This window comes from Plecotus auritus (genome assembly GCF_963455305.1).
Source record: "Plecotus auritus genome assembly, chromosome: 4".
Lineage (NCBI taxonomy): Eukaryota > Metazoa > Chordata > Mammalia > Chiroptera > Vespertilionidae > Plecotus > Plecotus auritus.
Window position 1 is genome coordinate 56,082,002 of NC_137775.1, and position 21,727 is coordinate 56,103,728.

At 40.6% G+C, this 21,727-nt stretch overlaps 1 protein-coding gene across 4 annotated transcripts in view; it reads left to right on the forward strand.

Moving 5' to 3' along the window:
- The window catches only part of RNGTT (RNA guanylyltransferase and 5'-phosphatase), a 213,952-nt gene that overhangs the window by 79,515 nt on the left and 112,710 nt on the right, over positions 1-21,727 (forward strand). For 3 of the 4 annotated variants that reach the window (XM_080666815.1, XM_080666813.1, XM_080666816.1), the window contains exon 12: positions 7,185-7,253. The exons of the other annotated variant lie outside the window; for it this stretch is intronic. In XM_080666815.1, coding sequence (XP_080522941.1) covers positions 7,185-7,253 — 69 coding nt within the window. The remainder of the gene's footprint in view (positions 1-7,184; positions 7,254-21,727) is intronic. 4 annotated transcript variants of the gene reach the window in all.

A 21,727-nucleotide genomic window follows, 5' to 3' on the forward strand; every position in this document is an offset into this window, starting at 1 on the left:
CTAACTGCCCCCCCTGCTGGCCTGCCTGATCACCCCTAACCACTCTACATGTCTGCCTGATCGTCCCTAACTGCCTCTGCTTGCTGGCCTGATCGCCCCCTAAATGCCCTCCCCTGCCGGCCTGGTCGGCCCCTAAATGTCTGGAAGGAAGTTGGATGTCCGGAAGATGTCCGGTCCACCTGGTCTAATTAGTATATTACCCTTTTATTAGTATAGATGATTTGATAATATTATGTCTACTATCTTAAATTATATTTAACTATCTTCTAATTTTATTTGGGGAAAAATAATCAAGAAAATTATAATTCTAAATAATACCCTAGGATTTTTAGAATAATTCACCCATATTCCACTTTAAAAGCTTCTCCTAAGTTTTACAGTTAAATATTTTTAAAGTAAGGTATTTGTTGTTGTTTTTAGAAGTGTTTAAAAAAACATTTTGGTTAATTTAAATAGAACTGTGTTTCTGAAGAAAAATTAAGAGGGAGAAATGGCTAATTACATCTTTGCATTTAATGTCTGTACTGTTAAATTAAAATTAAGGTATTATTTAGGCATATGTAGGCTTATATTATCATTGGGTCCTCAGTATCCAACTGCTACCTGGGTTTCTAGCACAAATATACAGTCAGAAAATGTCTACCCTAATCAATACTGAATGTGATTTTATTTTTATTGTGATGTTACCACAACAAATTATCTAAGAAAACCTTAGTACATCTTACATAAGAATACCAGTGCAATTCATAAATTATTTTTACTTAAAATATAGAAGAGGCAAAACACAGAGTAGCTTAAAAGTATAGGACAGTATATTTTGGAATATCTTATATTAGAGACAAAAAATACCAAAGTGAGTCTTAACATTATTTGGTATTTAAATTATTGAAATAAAACCTGACCTTTCATGCCATGGTATTTAAATGAAGTCTTTAACTCTTTTTGGCTCCTTGGTAACTACTTCTTCCTTTGAGACTGTGCCTGACTTAAAACTCTTTTCTCAGGGGCTGCCCATCATCCTTGTTTAATACAACTTCCCTATGTTTCGTTTGACCTACTTATAATCCTGGCTTCTCCATATCTTGGAAATTTTTGATTCAATGACTTTATTCTGATTTAGTCACTTTGACATTGTCAACTTATCCCTGGCTATATTCCTACTTTAAAGTTTTAAGTTAGACATACTGCTTTCTTTTTTTAAAGACTCAACATTTATTTGTTTTTAATGATTTCAGAGAGGGGGGAAGGGAGGAAGGGAGGGAGGGATGGAGGGAAGGAGGGGCGGAGAGAAAGAGAAAGAAACATCAATGATGAGAGAGAATCATTGATCGGCTGCCTCCTGCATGCCCCACACTGGGGATCGAGCCCGCAACCTGGGCATGTGCCCATGACCAGAATCAAACCCGGGACCTTTCAGTCTACAGGCCGATCCTCTATCCACTGAGCCAAACCGGCTAGGGCGATACTGCTTTCTAACCACAACTTCCATCTTTTAAAACTGGTGAGACATCTCATCAATACATTTTAACTTCTCTGCCATCCAGTGAGTCATGAACCTCTTCAACAGTGTCTGGGTCTTAGCCTTAGGGAAAGTAGTCCTCTTTATTGGTTATGCAATCTCAGCCCAAGTGGCTCCTTCTTAATCTGTGACCCTAAATACTCTAGATTTTTCCTTAGTTTCTTAGGGTGAAAGCTAATAGTGATTTGTGGCCTTTCTTCTTTTCTCAGTGCAATGAATATTAAATGCAATTAAATAATGTAAGCACACTTTACTAGTAGCTCCATCTCTCAAATCTCAGTTTACTGTATTTTCATTTGGTATGAAATACTTAAAATTTTTTCTTTTGATTTTTTTTTCTTTTATTTGTGGGTTATTTAGAAATTTGTTATTAAGTTTCCAAACATTTGAGAGCTTTTCAGATATCTTTCTCTTACTGATATATACTTTAATTCATTGTGGTCAGAAGACATTCTTTGTATTACTTTGACCTATCTATAAATGTGTTGTATGCACTTGGGGGAAAAAGGTGTTTCTCCTGTTGTTGGGTGGAATGTGTTATAATTTTCAATTGGGTTTGATTGTTTCAGTGTTCATATTTTTACTGTTTTTTTTTTTTTTAAGACATCTTTATGCCTGCTTTTTGATTTTCAGTGTTTTATCTTTTTCCTTTTTTTATTTCAGTTGGAAAAAGTGCTACACATTTTTTTTCTTCAAGTTCATTGATTTCTTTTCCCTTTGTTATATTCAGTCTGCTGATAATCCATTGCTTATCATTTTCTTTCATTTTTTATTTTTTTAATCCTCACCCGAAGATATTTTCCCCCTGTTGATTTTTAGAGGGAGTGGAAAGGAAGGGGAGAGACACAGGGAGAGAAACATCCATGTGAAAGAGACACACTGGTTGCCTCCTGCATGCGCCCCTGCCAGGGTGGGGATGGAGCCTGCAGCTGAGGTACGTGCCCTTGACTGGAATTGAACCCAAGCCCCTTCAGTCCGTGGACCACCGCTCTAACCACTGAGGCTCTAGGGCTCATTTTCATTGATTAGCATTTTTTTCCCCTGATACTGTGTTTTATTTCTTGCACTTCCATTTGTCTCTTTTTTATAGTTTTTATTTTTATCTCTGCTGAAATTCCATATTTGTTCAGACATGTTTTCCACCCTTTTCTTTAAAATGTTAGGGTTGTTTTAAAGTCTATTTGATAATTCCAAAATATGGGCCATCCCTATGTCTTGTTCTATTGACTATCTTATCTATTAAATGTAGGTTTTTTTTTCTTATTTTTTTATGTGTGTGTGTGTGGTACATTTTTATTGGATGCTGGACATTCATTATTTTTCTATATGAACACTAGAAACTGAGGTAAATATCTTTGTGCTTAGTGTGGACATATCTCTTCTTTCAGTTTAATAGGCCTCATTTTGGGGAGAGGAGTTAGTGGTTGAATCAGTGTGTTCTGTATTTGAGATGGGTTTATATTGCTATAGTTATCTTCAGTGTTCAACGACTTTGCATTCCTTCAGCAGATGACTGCTGTTAACAATAAAGTGGTTTTGCCCATTTTTCCTGCTTCACTTTTAGCTTTCAGTAGACTCTGCTTGCTTATACCACATAGTGGTCTATATTTTGCTCTTGTGCTCTCCCTCATCTATAAACAACTGTTTCTTGTCACTCAGTGCCTGACTTGTGGGAACCACAGTTTTCTTAGTTTTCCTCCTAAAGTCTTAGTATTAATAGTAGTATTTAGACCTTGAGCCCCTAGTCTCAGGGACAGGTTTTCCCTCACTGAGCCTGACCTCTCTCTCTCTCCCTATTGGAGGCTTAACTTTGCCTCGCATAGGCAGGATGTTTTGGCAGGAGCAGGTTTTTTTTGCTTTTTATGAATGTAACTAGAGGCCCGGTGCACGAAATCCGTGCACTGGGGCGGGGGTGTGTCCCCTCAGCCCAGCCTGCACCCTCTCCAATCTGGGACCCGTTGGGGTATGTCTGATTGCCAGCAGTCGGACATCCCTCTCACAATCCAGGACTGCTGGCTCCTAACCACTCGCCTGCCTGCCTGCCTTCCTGATCGCCCCTAACCTGCTTCTGCCTGCCAGCCAATTCACCCCCTAACTGCTCCCCTGCTGGCCTGATTGACACTGAACTGATCCCCTGCTGGCCTGATTGCCCCCAACTGCCCTCCCCTGCAGGCCTGGTTGCCCCCATCTGCCCTCTCCTGAAGGCCTGGTTGCCCCCAACTGCCCTCCCCTGAAGGCCTGGTTGCCCCCAACTGCCTTTCCCTGTCAGCCATCTTGTGACGATGTGGGGGTGGCCATCTTGTGGCAGCCATCTTGTGATGACATGGCAGCCATCTTGTGGCAGCCATCTTGTGATGACGTGGGGGTGGCCATCTTATGACGGCATGGGGGCGGCCATCTTGTGAGGGCGTGAGGGTCAATTTTCATATTACCTCTTTATTATATAGGATATCCTTGGCCTAAGGCTGTTTTTGGCTGCTATGTATCTAGGTGACTTTATTCTTAGATAACATTGTGTTATTTAGTCTTGACAACTCTGTATTTTATACTGTTACTTTATTACATACTTTATGTTTAGGGATGGCCCAGTGTATGAAGTTGAGAAGTTTGGTCTAAGAATGGAAAAGCTGTTTACTTGCTATAAATAATGTACCTACAATAAAAGGAGAACAAGTTCTTTAACCTTTTAAAAGTGTTTTTTACAAAGATGATTGTGATATTTGGTTTTTATTACATCACTAGTGGCCTGATACATGAAATTCATGCACATTAAAAGGGGATTAATTAGAGGGACTATTTTAATATTGCTATTTGCCCTTTCTCTATAATAGAAGTGTCAGAGATGAAAGAAAATTAGTAAAATGTATATGAAAATCTTCCTCCTGTCAGAGTCTGGTGCGCGCCGTGGGACCCAGAGTCAAATCCCCGCCTACCCGTGGCGCCTCAAAATCATGCAAGACCCAGACCCGGCCGGCCCCACCCCCATTGGGCAAGATCCAGACCTGGCTGGCCCCTCCCTTGTCAAGCCCCGCCAGGTGGGGGGCGCAGCCTCAGGTCCCATGGCCTGGCACCGGGCAGGGGGTGCAGCCTCAGGTCCCCCGTCAAGCCCCGCCGGGCAGGGGGCGCAGCCTCAGGTCCTCTGGCGCCTTGTTGGGGCCTGCATCCTGAGGTCCCTTGGCCAGGAGCAGGGGGAGCAGCCTGAGGTCAGACGGCCCAGCACCAGGGTGGGGGGCACACCTTGAGGTCCCCAGTCAAGCCCCGCCGGGTGGGGGGCACGGCCTCAGTTCCCCTGGCCTGGCGGCGGGGTAGGGGGCACGGCCTGAGGTCCCCCGGCTCAGCGCTGGGGCGGAGGGCGTGGCCTCGTTCCTCTGCCTCAGCCCAGCGCTACACAACCTCAGGTGCCTACTGATTGCTCGTTAAGGCTCCTTATGGGAATTCGGCCTCTGCTGTGGGTGCAGCCATCTTGTGTTAAGGAAACTCCTCCACTCTGGGCTCAGCCATCTTGTGTTATGGAAACCCCCCTCCACTGTGGGCGCCACCATCTTTTGTGATGGTCAATTTGAATATTCCCTCTTTATTAGATAGGATTCCTCAGCAGGACTATGCTATGAATTTAGCAAGTTACTTTTTCTTACATAATGGGGTACATGAAGTATCAAGTTATATATGTTTTTCTTATTTGAACTTTTATTCGTCATTCATGGATATTTGAAAAACATTGAAATAGAACATAAAGGTCTTATATATATATATACCTGTACTTCTAAATATGAGCATAGGTTTCAAAAATATTTTTTCTCCAGGGTGAGTAGATAACATATATTAAACAGAGCTTTTAGTTTAACATTGCCTTCCGAAGTTATAGCAAGACTGTCAGCTGATATTTTTTGACATTTTGATGGTTGGAGTTTATTTTCACCTCTTGAAAGAAATTTATAAGAAATCAGTGCTTTGAATCCATATTGAATTTTTAGTTAGACAGAGTTCCTCCTCAGATGCCTAGGTCATTTAAACCTTTGAGTAAATTGGAGATCAGTGTATGACTCTCAGATCAGTCCTGAAATTTTTGCCTATTTGGCTAAACCCTTGACAGTATGGTTCTAAGAGATCCAGTTGTCAAGCTCCCCACTTTCATAGTGTTATACTGAGAGGAAAGAACAAAACAAAACAGGAAATATCAAGAGTTGTATACATATTTTTTAAGTTCAGGCAAAATATACATAGCATAAAATGGACCATTTTAACAAATTTTAAGCATACATTTCAGTGGCATTAAATATATTTACATTGTCGTATAACCATTACTGTCATCCACCTCCTGGTTGCTTTTCACCTTTCTAAACTGAAACTCTGTACCCGTTAAACACTAACTCCTCATTCACTCTCACCCCAGCCTCTCTAATTTCTGTCCCTATGAATTTGACCAAGGAGCATTACAATTTTAAGGAAATGTAGATATTCAAACTCTAATTGATCTTTAAGCAGTTAGGAACTAGGATCACTCTAATTTTGCTCACTGTCCCCAGTTTAGAGAAATTACAGATTTTGAAGGAAGTAATGGCAGAGAAGGTAAAGGTCACACAGTTGGGGAGGAGAAACACTAATCTTGTTGCATGTGAAATACACTTGAAATTTTGGTTGTCGATTTTGGAATGTAAATCTCCCTATAAGTGAATGTAGTGGTTTTAAGAGGATGTGATTATGATAAAAGATTGTGATTGGATAACCCACAACATAATCCTAAAATTTGGAGACACATATATGAATCCCAGAACTGTCCTATTCTGGCTCTGTGAAAGTGTATTTTGTTCTCTTCCCTGAAATGCAGAAATCAATATTAGGACTTTTGGCCATGATACACATGTTCAGTTCTTCAAAATAATAAAAATCCATGAAAAAAAAAACTATTTAAAACTACTTGCTCAGAACTAATTAGAGAGCATTGGATCTTACAACTCTGCTCTTTGGCAGATAAGGCTTTGAGAAAACTGCCATTTGTATTTTGTACTGTGCATCCCTTGTACTGCAGTTCTTTGCTTGAAAAAATATAGAAAAGACCAAAAAAGAAAAGAAACAGTAAGACAAAAGAAAAAAAAAAGTAAGGCTAAAATTTTTTCTGCTTGAGTGTTTTGGAAAAACACAGGTGATATATTTTCGGATTGTGTTTCCTATGTCTCAGTTAGCTGTGGTTGCAGATTCTCAGGGGATTCTCCCACCCACTCCATCCCCAAGCACGTTTCTCTGCTGTCTCCTTTGTTCTATATGTTTATTTTTTATTCCCTTTATTTATTACTTCCCAGAGTTTCTCCTTTTATTTTGTCAGTGAGACCAATGCTTTAAATCCACATTGAATTTTCCATACTAAAATTCCTTTCATCCTGACTCAGCAGTGCATTTAAAAATGTTTTAAATATTTTATCCATCATTTTGGTTGTTGTAGTTAGGACTGTTATTCAAGATATCTAGCCTGCCATAGAATGGAAATCTTCACATGTTAAAAAAAACCTTATAATGTATTAACCTATATTCCTCTGGACCACCCCTCTCTCCCATTTTGTATTTCAGTTCTTAAAACTTAAGAAAAGTTTTTATAAAGTTTACGGAAATTTGAAATATCTTTAAAGTGATTATTGTATTTCTGAAAATACATATATTTATTTTATAGCTACTTGAAGGAAATTTTGCAAAAGAAGTTAGCCATGAAATGGATGGACTTATTTTTCAGCCTACTGGAGTAAGTTCATTTGTGTGTGGGGGGTGGTGGTGGTAATGGTGGTGGTGGTGGTGGTGGTGGTGGTGGTGGTGGTGGTGGTGGTGGTATGGTATATATGTATGTACATGTAAATACATGCATGTATCTATAAAGTACATTTTTCTCAGACACATTTACTTAGTATTAATTACTCCTGTAATCACTGTTTTTCCTTAAAACAAACTGTTATAAAAGATTTCATTTTAAAAGATTTCATTTATACTGGATATATAAAATAGTGAAATGAATAGTTTTTTGCTTTTTCACTCAGTTTAAGAAATAAACATAGCTGGTTATTTTTCAAGAAAGTCTTAATATAATAATCTTACAAAATGAATGTTAATTTGTTTCTTTACTATAAATCTACCAATAATATTATATAAATGTTTATTTCTTACTGTAGGCCTGTATACCTTTAAGTATTAATATTTATAAAACTTAATTTTGCTATAGATGATTAAAATTCAAAGAGTTATCTCTACTTGAAGAAAAATATAATTCTTTGAATATTTATTCCATGTCAAATTTCTGAAACTCATTAAAGGACTTACCAACTTAGTAGTCAAATCATATATTTGGAGTAAGTTTTGTTTTACACTGTGGCAGGGTTTCTTAACCTCAGCATTATTGATGTTTTTGACAAGATAATTCTTTGCTGTGGGGAGCTGTCCTGTGCATGATAGGATATTTATCAGCATGTCCTTGGTTTTTTCTTACTAGATGCCAGTATTACCTCTCCTTTCCATCCCTCTAAGTTGTGACAACCAAAAATAATCCATTCACTGTCCATTTTCCCCTGGAGAACAAAATTGCCTTCACTTGAGAACCTGTGCTCTATAGGGCAGTGTTTCTTAAATGTGACCTGTGGCCAGGAGCATTTGCACCACACAGAAAGTTGTTAGCAATGTCACTCATCCCAGATGTACTGATTAGAAACTCTGGGAAAGCAGTCCAGCACTTTGTGCTTTAACAAGCTCTCCAAGTGACTAAGGCATGTTCAAGTGTGACAACCACTACTTTACAGGAAATGGTTATATTTCATGTGCTGCCCCTCAGCATATGTTGCATTTAACATTTTTTATTTTGTTTATTGTTGATAGTATTACAAATGTTCCCTATTCTTCCCCCCTTTGGCTCCCTCCACCCAGTCCCCATCCCACCCCAAGTCTTCACTGCACTATTATCTGTGTCCTTGGGCTATGCATTTATGCACATATGTTTTTTGGAAATCTGTCAGTCTGTTCCATGAATCCATTCCTCTGGACCCATTTTGTTTGTCAGTTTATTTTGTTCATTAGAGTCCACAGATAAGTGAGGTCATGTGATATTTGCAATCACTAATAGCTGCCCTTGCCAAAACAGATAGAGGGGGGAAATCTTCTGTGGTCTAATGAGGAGGAGATGGGGGAGAGTTAGACCAGGGGTGGGCAAACTTTTTGACTCAAGGGCCGCAATGGGTTCTTAAACTGGACCGGAGGGCCGGAACAAAAGCATGGATGGAGTGTTTGTGTGAACTAATATAAATTCAAAGTAAACATCATTACATAAATGGGTACGGTCTTTTTTTTTTTTAATTTCAATAGTTTTATTCATTTCAAACATTTTAACAAGAAGAATGTAAACACTAATTATTATAATTTGAAACTTCAAAAAATGGAGGAATCATAGCACAATAACATACCTTATATTGAAGATGGCAAAGGCAAAATAAAATTGTCTAACAAAGGAAAGGTACAAAAGCCTTTCAAATTAAACTTAAATATAATAAAATAATTTAAAACTAAAACAAATAGAAAAGAACAAAATGTGTAAACAGTAAATTAAACATTTTCTTTAGTGCAACTTCCAAATTATGCCCGGGCCGTAGATGTAGATGGCAATGTAGACTGGGTTGAAAGGTTTTTGGTCTTTAAAACATCAACTTCAGTGGGAACAGTGTTGTTGGTCTCCTTTTTAGCTAATGCTCTGATACTGTGCTCTCCAGGAGCGTGTCTCCCTACATCACCACGATAACGTGTCTACGCATTCCCATGGTGATGTCGGGGGACGTGTCCGCGGGCATTACAAGGAGCCTCTGGAAGATTGAGAGGTTGTTCCTTCTACTGAATGGGCGGATATAAATCCGCCCACTCAGAAGAAGGAGCTGCGGCCGTGTTTCCCGACGTTGCCATGTTAACACTACTGCTGGTGAAGGAGCGGAGGGGAGAGCAGGAGAACCCTCTGCTCTTTCGGCTCCGCGGGCCGGATAGAACAGCCGAACGGGCCGGATCCACAGGCCGTAGTTTGCCCACGGCTGAGTTAGACGCTGGGGACAGAAATTGTAGAAAATGCTATCCTAGGAAATATGGAAGTTAGATCTTTTAAGTTGCAGTATTTTCTAGGCCTAATCTCCATTGGAAAGATTTAAAGTCTAAATATAACAGTAACTACAGTAATTTTCATTCGGTTAAACTCATGGTTCAGACCCACGCATATGTGAGATTTTGGTGGTATGTAAGAGAAGTGGCCTGACAGGTGAGTCTCTGTGATGTCTAGTATAGTCAGTTGATTTATTAGTCTATTCCCATTCTAGCAACCACACTTGTTATTACAATGATTTTGTAAGTGATATTTGCTCTGGTAAGGCAAGATTCTCTGCTCTTTGCCAGGATTTTCTTAAATATTTGTGAATATTTGGTTTAACATATAAGGCTTAGAATCAGTTTGTCATATTACCTCAAAATTCTGTTGGGCATTTATTTGGAATTGATTTGAATTTAGATTAATTTGGAGAAAATAGATGTTTTTACATTGTTAAATTATCTTATGAATATGGTATAGCTCTTTTCAGGTCTTTTTCTGCTCCATAATTGAGTTTAAATTTTTAATTGTTGTTAATCCAATTTCTAAATATTTAATATTTTCCATTTTTATAGTAAACAGTGACTTTAAAAAAATTTGCTACTTTTAGTGTGTTGTCATACTGTTGATTATTTTATTGGTTCATAACCTTGCTGAATACTGTTAGTTCTAATAATCGTCTAATTTTATATATTGGCCAGGACCTCTACTACTGGTTTAAACAATGACTCTCATTGGATGGAGGAAAGGGAGACATTTATCCTTTATTTTCAGTCTCAAAGGGAATGTGGCTAAATTTTCTCCATTAAGTATGTTTTTGGTAGATTTCTATTAGATAATCTTTTATCATGTTAAGAAATTTTTGTTTTTACAAAGGTTTGTTTTTTGTTTTTTCAATCAGAGGTAGATTTTGGGAGTTAACAAATGCCTTTTCTGTTACCTGTTATCTATGCTTTTCTGTTGAGAGTATCATGCCATTTTTTCTTTTTATGACATTCATGTAGTAAGTTACATAATTTCCTCATGTTGATCCATTCTTGTATTCTGGGATAAATGCTACTTCATCATGATATATATAATTTTTAATATACCTTTGGATTTAATAGTTTTTTGAGAATTTTTGCTACCGTATTTCTTACAGTTCTCTCTCTGTCTTAATATATTCAAAATAAAAGAGGTAATATTATAGAAAAAATTATATAGGTTCCAAGTAACATTCACATAATAATACATGGCCATGATATTAAAAGTCAATTAAAATATCATGGCTTATACTGAAAAATAGAGTAGTATCTTCTCCTACCCTTCCCTACACCCAAAGTGCACTCCTAGGAGGTCATCATTGTTTGTTGGTTTAGTGGCTTTTTTTCTTCCTTTGTTTGCAAAACCTATTTGTGCTGTTCTTTCTTGGTTTTTCATTTTGCACATGATCTGCTTACTTTCTACTAGAACAGGATTGAGCTTTCTAACTCCACCAACACTCCCTCACCCCTCCTCCTCTGTATTATATAATTACTAGAGGCCCGGTGCACGAAATTCATGCTTTGCGGGGGGGGGGGGGGGGGGTCCCTCAGCCCGGCCTGCACCCTTTCCAATCCGGGATCCCTCGGGGGATGTCTGACTGTCTCTCGCTATTCAGGACTGCTGGCTCCTAGCTTCTTGCCTGCCTGCCTGCCTGCCTGATCGCCCCTAACTGCTCCCCTTACCGGCCTGATTGCCCCTAACTGCTCCCCTGCTGGCCTGATTGTCCCTAACCGCCTCTGCCTCACCCTGAACCTGGGACCCAGGATTCCCTCCTCCGGCTGGTCGCAGGCACCTGGGACCTCGGCTTCTCTCCCTCTGGCCAGCTGCAGGCACCCAGGACCTGGGCCGGCTTTGCTCAGGCCAGCTGCAGCCGCAGAAGACTGGGCGGGTGGCTTTCCTGGGCCACAACTGCTGGCTCCCAGGACCATGGGGTGTGCAGCTTGTTCTTCTCCCGGGCCGCAGGTGCAGCCGCTGGTGGCTGGGACCGCGGGGTGGGTGGCTTGTTCCTTTCCTGGGCCGCAGCCCCAGCCACTGGTGCCTGGGACCATGGGGTGTGTGGCTTGTCCCTCTCCCGGGCCTCAGCCTGGCTGGTCCCCATTCCTCTCTCCCCAGTGTTGAGTGTCTGAGCTGTTAGGGCATGATGGCGTGATGACTATTTGCATATTAGCTCTTTATTATATAGGATAACTGTAGCACATGTTTGGTTAAATGAATATTCAGTATTTGTATTTCTATGGTAATATAAATATTGTTCACATCTGAGTCAACTAGTATATTTTTCTTTCTTAGAAAACTTTTCTTGCCTAGAGTTAGGAATTGCTTAATTGTTTGTTATGATTATTACTGCTTCTTTCCTTAAATTCTGTAAAACAACTGTTAAATTTTTATTACCTGATAAATGGTAATATATCCAGTCCAATTTTTACTTGAAGGCATTCCTTCTGAAGCCCTCACTTTGTTTTCCCCCTTCTAAATCACAGCACATTGCAATATTGCAGAGATCCCTTTGTACTTCTTAGGTTTTCCCTGAGATTTTTAACTTATGCCATGTTCTGATTCCAGAAAGGTGAAATTCTAGGCCAGCTTGGTCAAAGTGATTTCTAGCTTCATACACACTTTTGTCCTTCCCATGACAGTCTAGGTTAGCCGTGGGCAAACTATGGCCCGCAGGCCGGATCCGGCCCGTTCAGCTGTTCTATCCGGCCCGCGGAGCCGAAAGAGCAGAGGGTTCTCCTGCTCTCCCCTCCGCTCCTTCACCAGCAGCAGTGTTAACATGGCAATGTCGGGAAACACGGCCGCAGCTCCTCCTTCTGAGTGGGCGGATTTATATCCGCCCATTCAGTAGAAGGAACAACCTCTCAATCTTCCAGAGGCTCCTTGTAATGCCCGCGGACACGTCCCCCGACATCACCCTGGGAATGCGTAGACACGTTATCGTGGTGATGTAGGGAGACACGCCCCTGGAGAGCACAGTATCAGAGCATTAGCTAAAAAGGAGACCAACAACACTGTTCCCACTGAAGTTGATGTTTTAAAGACCAAAAACCTTTCAACCCAGTCTACATTGCCATCTACATCTACGTCCCAGGCATAATTTGGAAGTTGCACTAAAGAAAATGTTTAATTTACTGTTTACACATTTTGTTCTTTTCTGTTTGTTTTAGTTTTAAATTATTTTATTATATTTAAGTTTAATTTGGAAGACTTTTGTACCTTTCCTTTGTTAGGCAATTTTATTTTGCCTTTGCCATCTTCAATATAAGGTATGTTATTGTGCTATGATTCCTCCATTTTTTGAAGTTTCAAATTGTAATAATTAGTGTTTACATTCTTTTTGTTAAAATGTTTGAAATGAATAAAACTATTGAAATAAAAAAAAAAAAAGACCGTACCCTTTTATGTAATGATGTTTACTTTGAATTTATATTAGTTCACACAAACACTCCACCCATGCTTTTGTTCCGGCCCTCCGGTCCAGTTTAAGAACCCATTGTGGCCCTCGAGTCAAAATGTTTGCCCACCCCTGGTCTAGGTCCTGGTTACCAATCCATATCTTTTCTTTCCCTGGCATGGAGTTACTTGAGTTCTCTGATGCCAGCTGATCTCATTCTGAGGCCTCCTGACCAAGAGAGATGTAACATTGTGACTGAAAAGAGCAACAGTTTGGGCCCTAATGAGCTCTAGGATTTCTGTGCATATTCAGTCTTCCCTGATCTCTATTCCACAGGACTTATGGAGGAGTGGTTTTCTTTTTTTTCATTTTTAAGAATGTTTAGCATTTTTTTAAAATTACATATATTACTACATATATCTCCTTTTTTTCCCCGTTGACCTTCCCCCAGCCTCCCTTACCTCCTGTCGCATGCCCTCATCCTACCCCCCCAGTGTCTTGTGTCCATTGGTGTGCTTATATGCATGCATACAAGTCCTTTGGTTGATCTATTTCCCTCCCTCCCCAACACTCCCCATCCTTCCCGCTGTAATTTGACAGTCTGTTCAGTGCTTTACTGCCTCTGTATATATCTTTTTATTCATCAGGTTATAATGTTCTTTATTTTCCATAAATGAGTGAGATCATGTGGTATTTTTCTTTCATTGCCTGGCTTATTTCACTTAACATAATGCTCTCCAGGTCCATCCATGCTGCTGCAAATGGTAAGAATTCCTTCTTTTTTATAGCAGCGTAGTATTCCATTGTGTAGATGTACCATAGTTTTCTAATCCACTCATCTGCTGATGGGCATTTAGGCTGTTTCCAAATCTTAGCTATGGTGAATTGTGCTGCTATGAACATAGGGGTGCATATATCCTCTCTGATTTGGCATTTCTGTTTTCTTGGGATATATTTCTAGAAGTGGTATTACTGGGTCAAATGGCAGTTCCATTTTTAATTTTTTGAGGAAATGCAATACTGTTTTCCACAGTGGCTGTACCAGTCTGCATTCCCACCAGCAGTGCACGAGGGTTCCTTTTTCTCTGCATCCTTGCCAGCATTTGTCGTTTGTTGATTTGTTGATGGTTGCCATTCTGACAGGTGTGAGATGGTAGTGGTTTGCTTTCATAATGCCAAAAATTATTGTTATTTTCTGTCTTTCCCCTTGGACAGTTGTTACTTAATTGCCAAATATCTTTAGAACTAAAACAGGTCACTTAAACGATTTTTCTCTAAGCAAAAACAACAACAACAACAACAAAAAACTCCTTTGAACGTATTTGCCAGTGATGCATCTGATAAGGCGTTAATATCCAGAATTCATGAAGAATTTATACAACTCAACACCAAAAAACCCAAATAATCCAACTATAAATGGACAAAGGATCTAAATAGACATTTCTCCAAAGAGGACATCCACATGATGTCCAATAGACATCTGAAAAGATGTTCAGTGTCACTAATCATTAGAGAGATGCCAATTAAAACCACTTATACGTGGAATGAGATAACATCTCACACCTGTCAAATGGCTATCATCAATAAATCAACAAACAACGAGTGTTGGCAAGGATGTGGAGAAAAGGGAATGCCTTGTGTACTATTGGTGGAATGCAGGTTGTTGCAGCCATTTTAGAAAAAAGTATAGAGGTTCCTCAAAAAATTAGAAATGGAACTGGCTTATGACCCAAAGATTCCGCTTCTGGTTATATATCAGAAGGCACACAAAACAGGAATTTGAATGAATATATGCACCCCTGTGTTCATTGTAGTGTTATTTACAATAGCCAAGCTATGGAAATAATCCAGTGTCCATCAGTAGACAAGTAGATAAAAAAGTAGTGGTACATATATACAATGGAATATTACTTGGCCATTAAAAAGAGGGAAATCTTAACTATTTGTAACAACATGGATAGAGTTTGACATGCTTGATCTAGAGGGTATTATGCTAAGTCGGTCAAAGAAAGACCAATACCACATGATTTTACTTAGATGTGAAATCTAAAGAACAATATAAACAAAACAGAAACAGACTCATAGATACAAAGAGTAGACTGATGGGTACCAGAGGGGAGGGAAGTTGGGGGACTGAGTGAAAAAGGTGAAGAGGTTGAGAAGTACAGTTTGGTAGTTACTAAATAGTCATGGGGATGTAAAATACAGCATAGGAAATATAGTCAATAATATTGTAATAGTATTGAAATATAGTCAATAATATTGTAATATTGCATAGGAAATATAGTCAATAATATTGTAATAGGCAGTTGGGTACTGGAAATATCAGGGAAACATTTTGTAAAGTATATGAGTGTCTAACCACTGTGCTGTACATCTGAAACTAATACAAATAATATTGACTGTAAAAAGAAAAAGGTCTCCTTCAAGAGGCCTTGGTGTTTCTTAATCTCTCTCTATATAAAACTCTAATATGCAAATTGGCCGAACGGCAGAACAACCAAACAACTGGTCGCTATGATGTGCGCTGACCACCAGGGGCCGCGTGGAACATGGCGGGCATCAGCCATGGTGGGATGGTGGAGCAGGTGAGCGGGGGTGCCAAACCAAGGCGGGGCGCCGGTTGCTGTCACTGGTGGTTACTGAAAATTCTTTGCTCCCACGTGCCACGGTTCTGCTGGGTGCTTGCACCTGCTGTTGGCACCGGCTCTGCTCACACCCACTGCTGGTGCTAGAGCCACCACTTGCACCTGCTGGTGGCACCTGGCGCTGGCCCCGATCACTTGGCAGCGTCAGTGGGTGCAAGCGGCAGCTGCCGGCCCTGATCGCCCCTCAGGGCTTCTCTGCCTCCCCCTACTCCTGAGGTGCGATTGGGGCTGACAGCTGGCTCTCGCACCCGCTGCTGGCGATGGCCCTGCTTGCACCTGATGCCAGCGCCGGAGCCGCCGCTTGCACCCACTGTGGGTGCCAGCGCTGCTCTCACCCATAGCCGGCGCCGGAGCCACCACTCATATCCATTGCCAGTGCCCAGTGCTGTTCCCAGTCTCTCAGCACCATCAGCGTGGTGGTCAGTGCTGCTCCCACAGGGGGAGCACTGCTCAGCCAGAAGCCAGGCTCACAAGTGGCGAGTGCAGTTGCGGTGCCAGGAGCTTCTCCTGCCTCTGCCGCAGCACTAAGGATGTCCGACTGCCGGCTCCTGAGGGCACAGGCCTAAGCCATCGGTCGGACATCTCCCAAGGGCTCCCGGACTGCAAGAGGGCACAGGCCGGGCTGAGGGACCCCCCTCCTGAGTGCACGAATTTTGTACTAGATAACGTAGTTACCACCTTACTGAGTACCTATTGTTATGTTTTTATCTTATAAAAACCATGGGTTTCTTTAAGGTTATTAGTCTTTTCCTTTCTTATCTTATTTACCCAGTGTCTAGTATAGTGTTCGGCCCAATAGGGCTTAGAAAATGTTCAGTAAGGAAATGAAAATGTATTGTTACGTTTTTTCCTAGCCTTTCAGATTTGATTGGTTTTATATATATATATTTTTAAATAAATCTTTATTCAGATTATAACAATTGTTTCTCCTTTTTCCCCCCATAGCTCCCCTCCACCCAGTTCCCACCCCACCTTCTGCCCTTACCTCCCCCTCACTGTCCTCATCCATAGGTGTATGATTTTTGTCCAGTCTCTTCATGAACCCCCCATACCCTTTTCCCCCTGAGAATTATCAGTCCACTCCCTTTCTATGCCCCTGATTCTATTATATTCACCAAATTATTCTGTTCCTCAGGTTTTTAATTCACTTGATTTTTAGGTTCACTTGTTGATAGATATGTATTTGTTGTTCATAATTTTTCTCTTTACTTTTTTCTTCTTCCTCTTCTTTAAGAATACCTTTCAGCATTTCATATAATACTGGTTTTGTGGTGATGAACTCCTTCAGCTTTTTCTTATCTGTGAAGCTCTTTATCTGCCCTTCAATTCTGAATGATAGCTTTGCTGGGTAGAGTAGTCTTGGTTGTAGGTTCTTGCTATTCATCACATTGAAAATTTCTTGCCACTCCCGTCTGGCCTGCATAGTTTCTGTTGAGAAATCAGCTGACAGTCGTATGGGTGCTCCCTTGTAGGTAACTAACTGTTTTTCTCTTGCTGCTTTTAATATTCTCTCTTTGTCTTTTGGTCTTGGCATCTTAATTATGATGTGTCTTGGTGTGGTCCTCTTTGGATTCCTTTTGTTTGGGGTTCTGTGCGCTTCCTGGACTTGTAAGTCTATTTCTTTCACCAGGTGGGGGAAGTTTTCGGTCATTATTTCTTCAAATAGGTTTTCAGTATCTTGCTCTCTCTCTTCTTCTGGCACCCCCATAATTCTGATGTTGGTACGCTTGAAGTTGTCCCAGAGTCTTCTTACACTATCTTCAACTTTTTGGATTTTTTTTTTTTGCTTTTTGCTTTTTCGGTTGAGTGTTTTTTGCTTCTTTGTATTGCAATTCTTTGACTTGATTTTTGTGTTCCTCTAGTCTGTTTTTGGGTCTCTGTATAATATTTTTTATTTCAGTCAGTGTATGTTTAATTTCCAGTTGGTCATTTTTCATATCTTTGAGGGTTTCGTTATATTTATCGGCCTTTTCTAGGATATTCTTGAAAAGCCTTATAACCGTGGTTTTGAATTCTATATCCAGTCGTTTGTTTTCCTCCATTTCTTTGGTTTGTGATCTGATTCTTTGACGCCGCATTTTCACTGCTTCCCTGAGTTGGTAAGGTAGATTTGTGTGCTAGGTTTCCAATATGGCCCAGTGGGTCTGCCTCCCCAGTTAACCTGAGGTGGACACTCTTGGTGCACCCCTTTGTGGACTGTGTGTACAGCCTTGTTGTAATTGTCTTGATTGTTGTTGGTATCACTGGGAAGAATTGACCTCCAGGCCAGTTGGCTGTAAGGATCAGCTGTGTCTATGCTGGGAGAAGTTCGGTGCTGGAGACAGCCTTATAGGATTAGACTTGCCAAATTGCAATAGCCTCTGTGCTCAGCTTGGATGGGGTGGAGTCTCAGTCTTGGCTTCCCGTCAGCCTTGCCCTTGCGCGCACATGCGCGCCTTCAGACCTCTGCCTTCCCGGCTCCCAAGTCTTCGCCCGAGAGTCCAGACTCCCCCCACAAGAGCGTGGGTCCCCAGGGGCTCGCCTGGAACTGGGGTTCACTGCCGTCAGAACTGGGGCTCAGTGCAGTCAGGAGCCTCTGACTCCCTCCCACTAGGGAAAGCCTGTGGCAACCTCCGCAGCCTTTGTGTGCACTGGCACGCGCGCGCCTTCAGACTTCTGCCTTCCCCAGCTCCATGCGCGCGCCTTCACACTTCTGCCTTCCCCAGCTCCCGAGTCTCCGCCCGAGAGTCCAGACTCCCCCCACAAGAGCGTGGGTCCCCAGGGGCTCGTCCGGAACTGGGGTTCAGTGCAGTCAGAACTGGGGTTCAGTGCGGTCAGGGGCTTCCTTCCCCCTTCCGCCAGAGAAAGTCAGCCAGGCTCTCAGCTGCCCTTCCCTCTGCGCGCACAAAGACCCTTTGCCGTACCTCCAATTCTCTGTGAGCTTTTCTCTTTCCTTCTAGTTGTAGAATTTTCACTCAGCCAGCTTTCCTGTGGTTCTGGATGGTGTCCGTTCTGTCTTTTAGTTGTAGTTTTGAAATTGTTGTGCGAGGCAGCAGTTTAGGTGCTTACCTATGCCGCCATCTTGGTTTCTCCTCTTGGTTTTATATTTTATATTTTACCAATGTAAGCAAATATCTTTTAAATTCATAGCTATTTTATTTTTCTTGTTGCATATACAGATTCATATTCTAATTTATGCTATATCTTTAAAAACTTTTTTCAATGACTTTAAATTCCCACTTGTTTCCTTGCCAATTGTCCAAAATGCAAGCACCCATTTTTCATGAAACAATAACATGAGCTTTGCTACTTATATGTCCTCCTCAGAGACATCCCAGTGGGTTAGAAGTGGTCTCTGGTTGAGATAAGCCACTAAATATTTCTTTGCTTCTCCAGTTCTTCATCTATAAAAAGTACGGACTATAACAGTTTAGCTCTGAAATTCTGTGATCATCATATGATAATAAATATATTTGAATATAAAGCAATACTTAAGAATTCCTTCTTCCTGCCAGTCTCTGTGAAAATGTATTAGTCAAAGAATTTTTAATAAAAGAGAGATAAAACATCTTACTCTTATTTTTCTGAAAACAATATATCTCTTAAATGGAAATTTAGATAGTTGCAATAGATAAAATAGACTTTTTTACGATGTTTAAGTCTATTAGTATCACTATTACATGACTGTATTTCTATTAAAATTTTTCTCCTGCCATTGTTTTAATAGGATTTTCACTTTTGCACTACTTTACCCCCAAATTATTAAGATGATAAAATATGTGGAATGGCATTTGTTCATCTTGGTACATTGTCAGTTTCTTATTAATTTAGTATAATAAATTCTTAGATTAGTATATATATATCTATATATATATATACACACACACACATATATATAAGAAACTTTATTAAAAATGTTTCACTACTGTCTCTTTGGTAATAAAAGTTTAATGCGTAACACTGTACTGTACTGGTTATTAGTCTTTGGTTAATCCTTTCAGTTTTCCATGAAATTTTAATGATTTCAGTCCTTATTTTTGATATGTTTTGTTATTGTAATTTCTCAAGATCATGATAATTTTCTATCTAGTTTCTTATTTCTTCAAAGTACACTTTTCAGTGCTCTTTAATTTTTACCACTGATATGGGGAGGTGGGGCAAAAGTAGGTTTGTAGTTGTTCGTATGGAAAAATCCTATATAATATGCAAATTGACCTCACGCCCTCGTGTCACAAGATGGCCACCCCCACGTCGTCACAAGATGGCCGCCCCCACGGCGTCACAAGATAGCCGCCACAAGGTGGCCACCCTCACATTGTCACAAGATGGCCGGTAGGGTAGGGCAGTTGGGGGCGACCAGGCCTGCAAGAAAGGGCAGTTGGGGGGGAACCGGGCCTGCAGGGGAGGGAAGTTGGGGGTGATTGGGCCGGCAGGGGAGGGTAGTTGGGGGCAATTGGGCTGGCAGGGGAGCAGTTAGGTGTCAGTCATGCTGGCAGTGGAGTGGTTAGGCTTCAGTCAGGCTGATGGAGTGGTTAGGTGTCATTCAGGCCAGCAGGGGAGCAGTTAGGAGGCTATCAGTCTGGAAGGCAGAAGTGGTTAGGGGCAATCAGGCAGGCAGGTGAGTTGTTAGGAGCCAGCAGTCCTGGATTGTGAGAGGGATGTCCGACTGCCAGTTTAGGTCCGATCCCGCAGGATTGGGCCTAAACTCACAGTTGGACATCCCCCGAGGGGTCCCAGATTAGAGAGGGTGCAGGCTGGTCTGAGGGAAATCCCTCCAGTGCACGAATTTCATGCACTGGGCCTCTAATACTACAATAATTAATAAATAATAATACAAGAATAAACTCTGTTTTGGTACAACTGTAAACCTACTTTGCCCACCCCTGTATATATTTTAAGAGTGTTTTCAGTGTTCCCTTTAGTGGGAATTTACTGTCAGTTGATAGAGTGGAGTCTGGCTGTAAGAGGTTGTGGTACTTAGTTACGTGCCTGCCCATCGTATTTAATGCAGTGGTTCTTTTGCATTCCTACTGCATTTGTGTTAAATCTTATAAAGGGTACTCTGAATATAAATATATTAATGCTGGTGTCCAGAATAGGTTCCAATTTAGCATGCAGGGAATTGTCTCACTCATATGCAGAATTTCATTATATTCAACTGTGTAGCCTTTGTTATTTTTCATTATTTTGCTTTTGCAATTTCAGTCTGATTTTTCTGTTTTTACTTACTGTGTCCTCAGTTTAGGCTACCATCACAGAGTAGTCTTGTATATTTCATTTTCAAACTTATGATTTGCCAAAGCCAGAGGTGAGACTGTACTTAGCCTCTTACACAGAGATTTATGACTTTCCTCCCACTTTTTGAAAATGAAAATAAAAGTTTGTATTAAATAGGTGAACTTGAATGACAATAGAAAACACTGTATTTATGATATTCTGCTAACAAAAGCAGAGTTTAAGATATATTTTGCTAATCATGATTCTTATGATATCTCTTTGTGGCTTTCAAAGAAGGAATACTTAAGGTTTTCTTCTCACCTAATTCTTTGGGATTGACACCATTGTTCTTATACATTGTCATCAAGTTTCTTTTCTTTAACAAGTGAAATGGCCTTTTTATGATTGCTATTGCATTAATTTTCTCAGTTCATAAGGAGAAAGTATGTTTATTTTTAATTTTTAATATCTAAGACTTTCTAATCTTTCCCTTTTCAACAAAATGAGTGTGGGCTTAGTTTAACACTATTCAAAGGGCAATGTTTTCTATTAGAATTTAGTATCATTGATTCATTCCTATCATATCTAATTTTAGGACTATTACTTAGGATAAGCAATGCTATTTTCTGTTTATGATGTAAATAATATACCACTTGGTATGAAGTTTCCCAAATATCTCTGGGGGCCATTTTTTAGCCTACCACAATTCTCTAGTTTGATATGGCATTTCCAATTAATAGCCATAGACCAGCCCTGGGCAAACTACGGCCTGCGGGCCGGATCCGGCCCGTTCGGCTGTTCTATCCGGCCCGCGGAGCCGAAAGAGCGGAGGGTTCTCTTGCTCTCCCCTCCGCTCC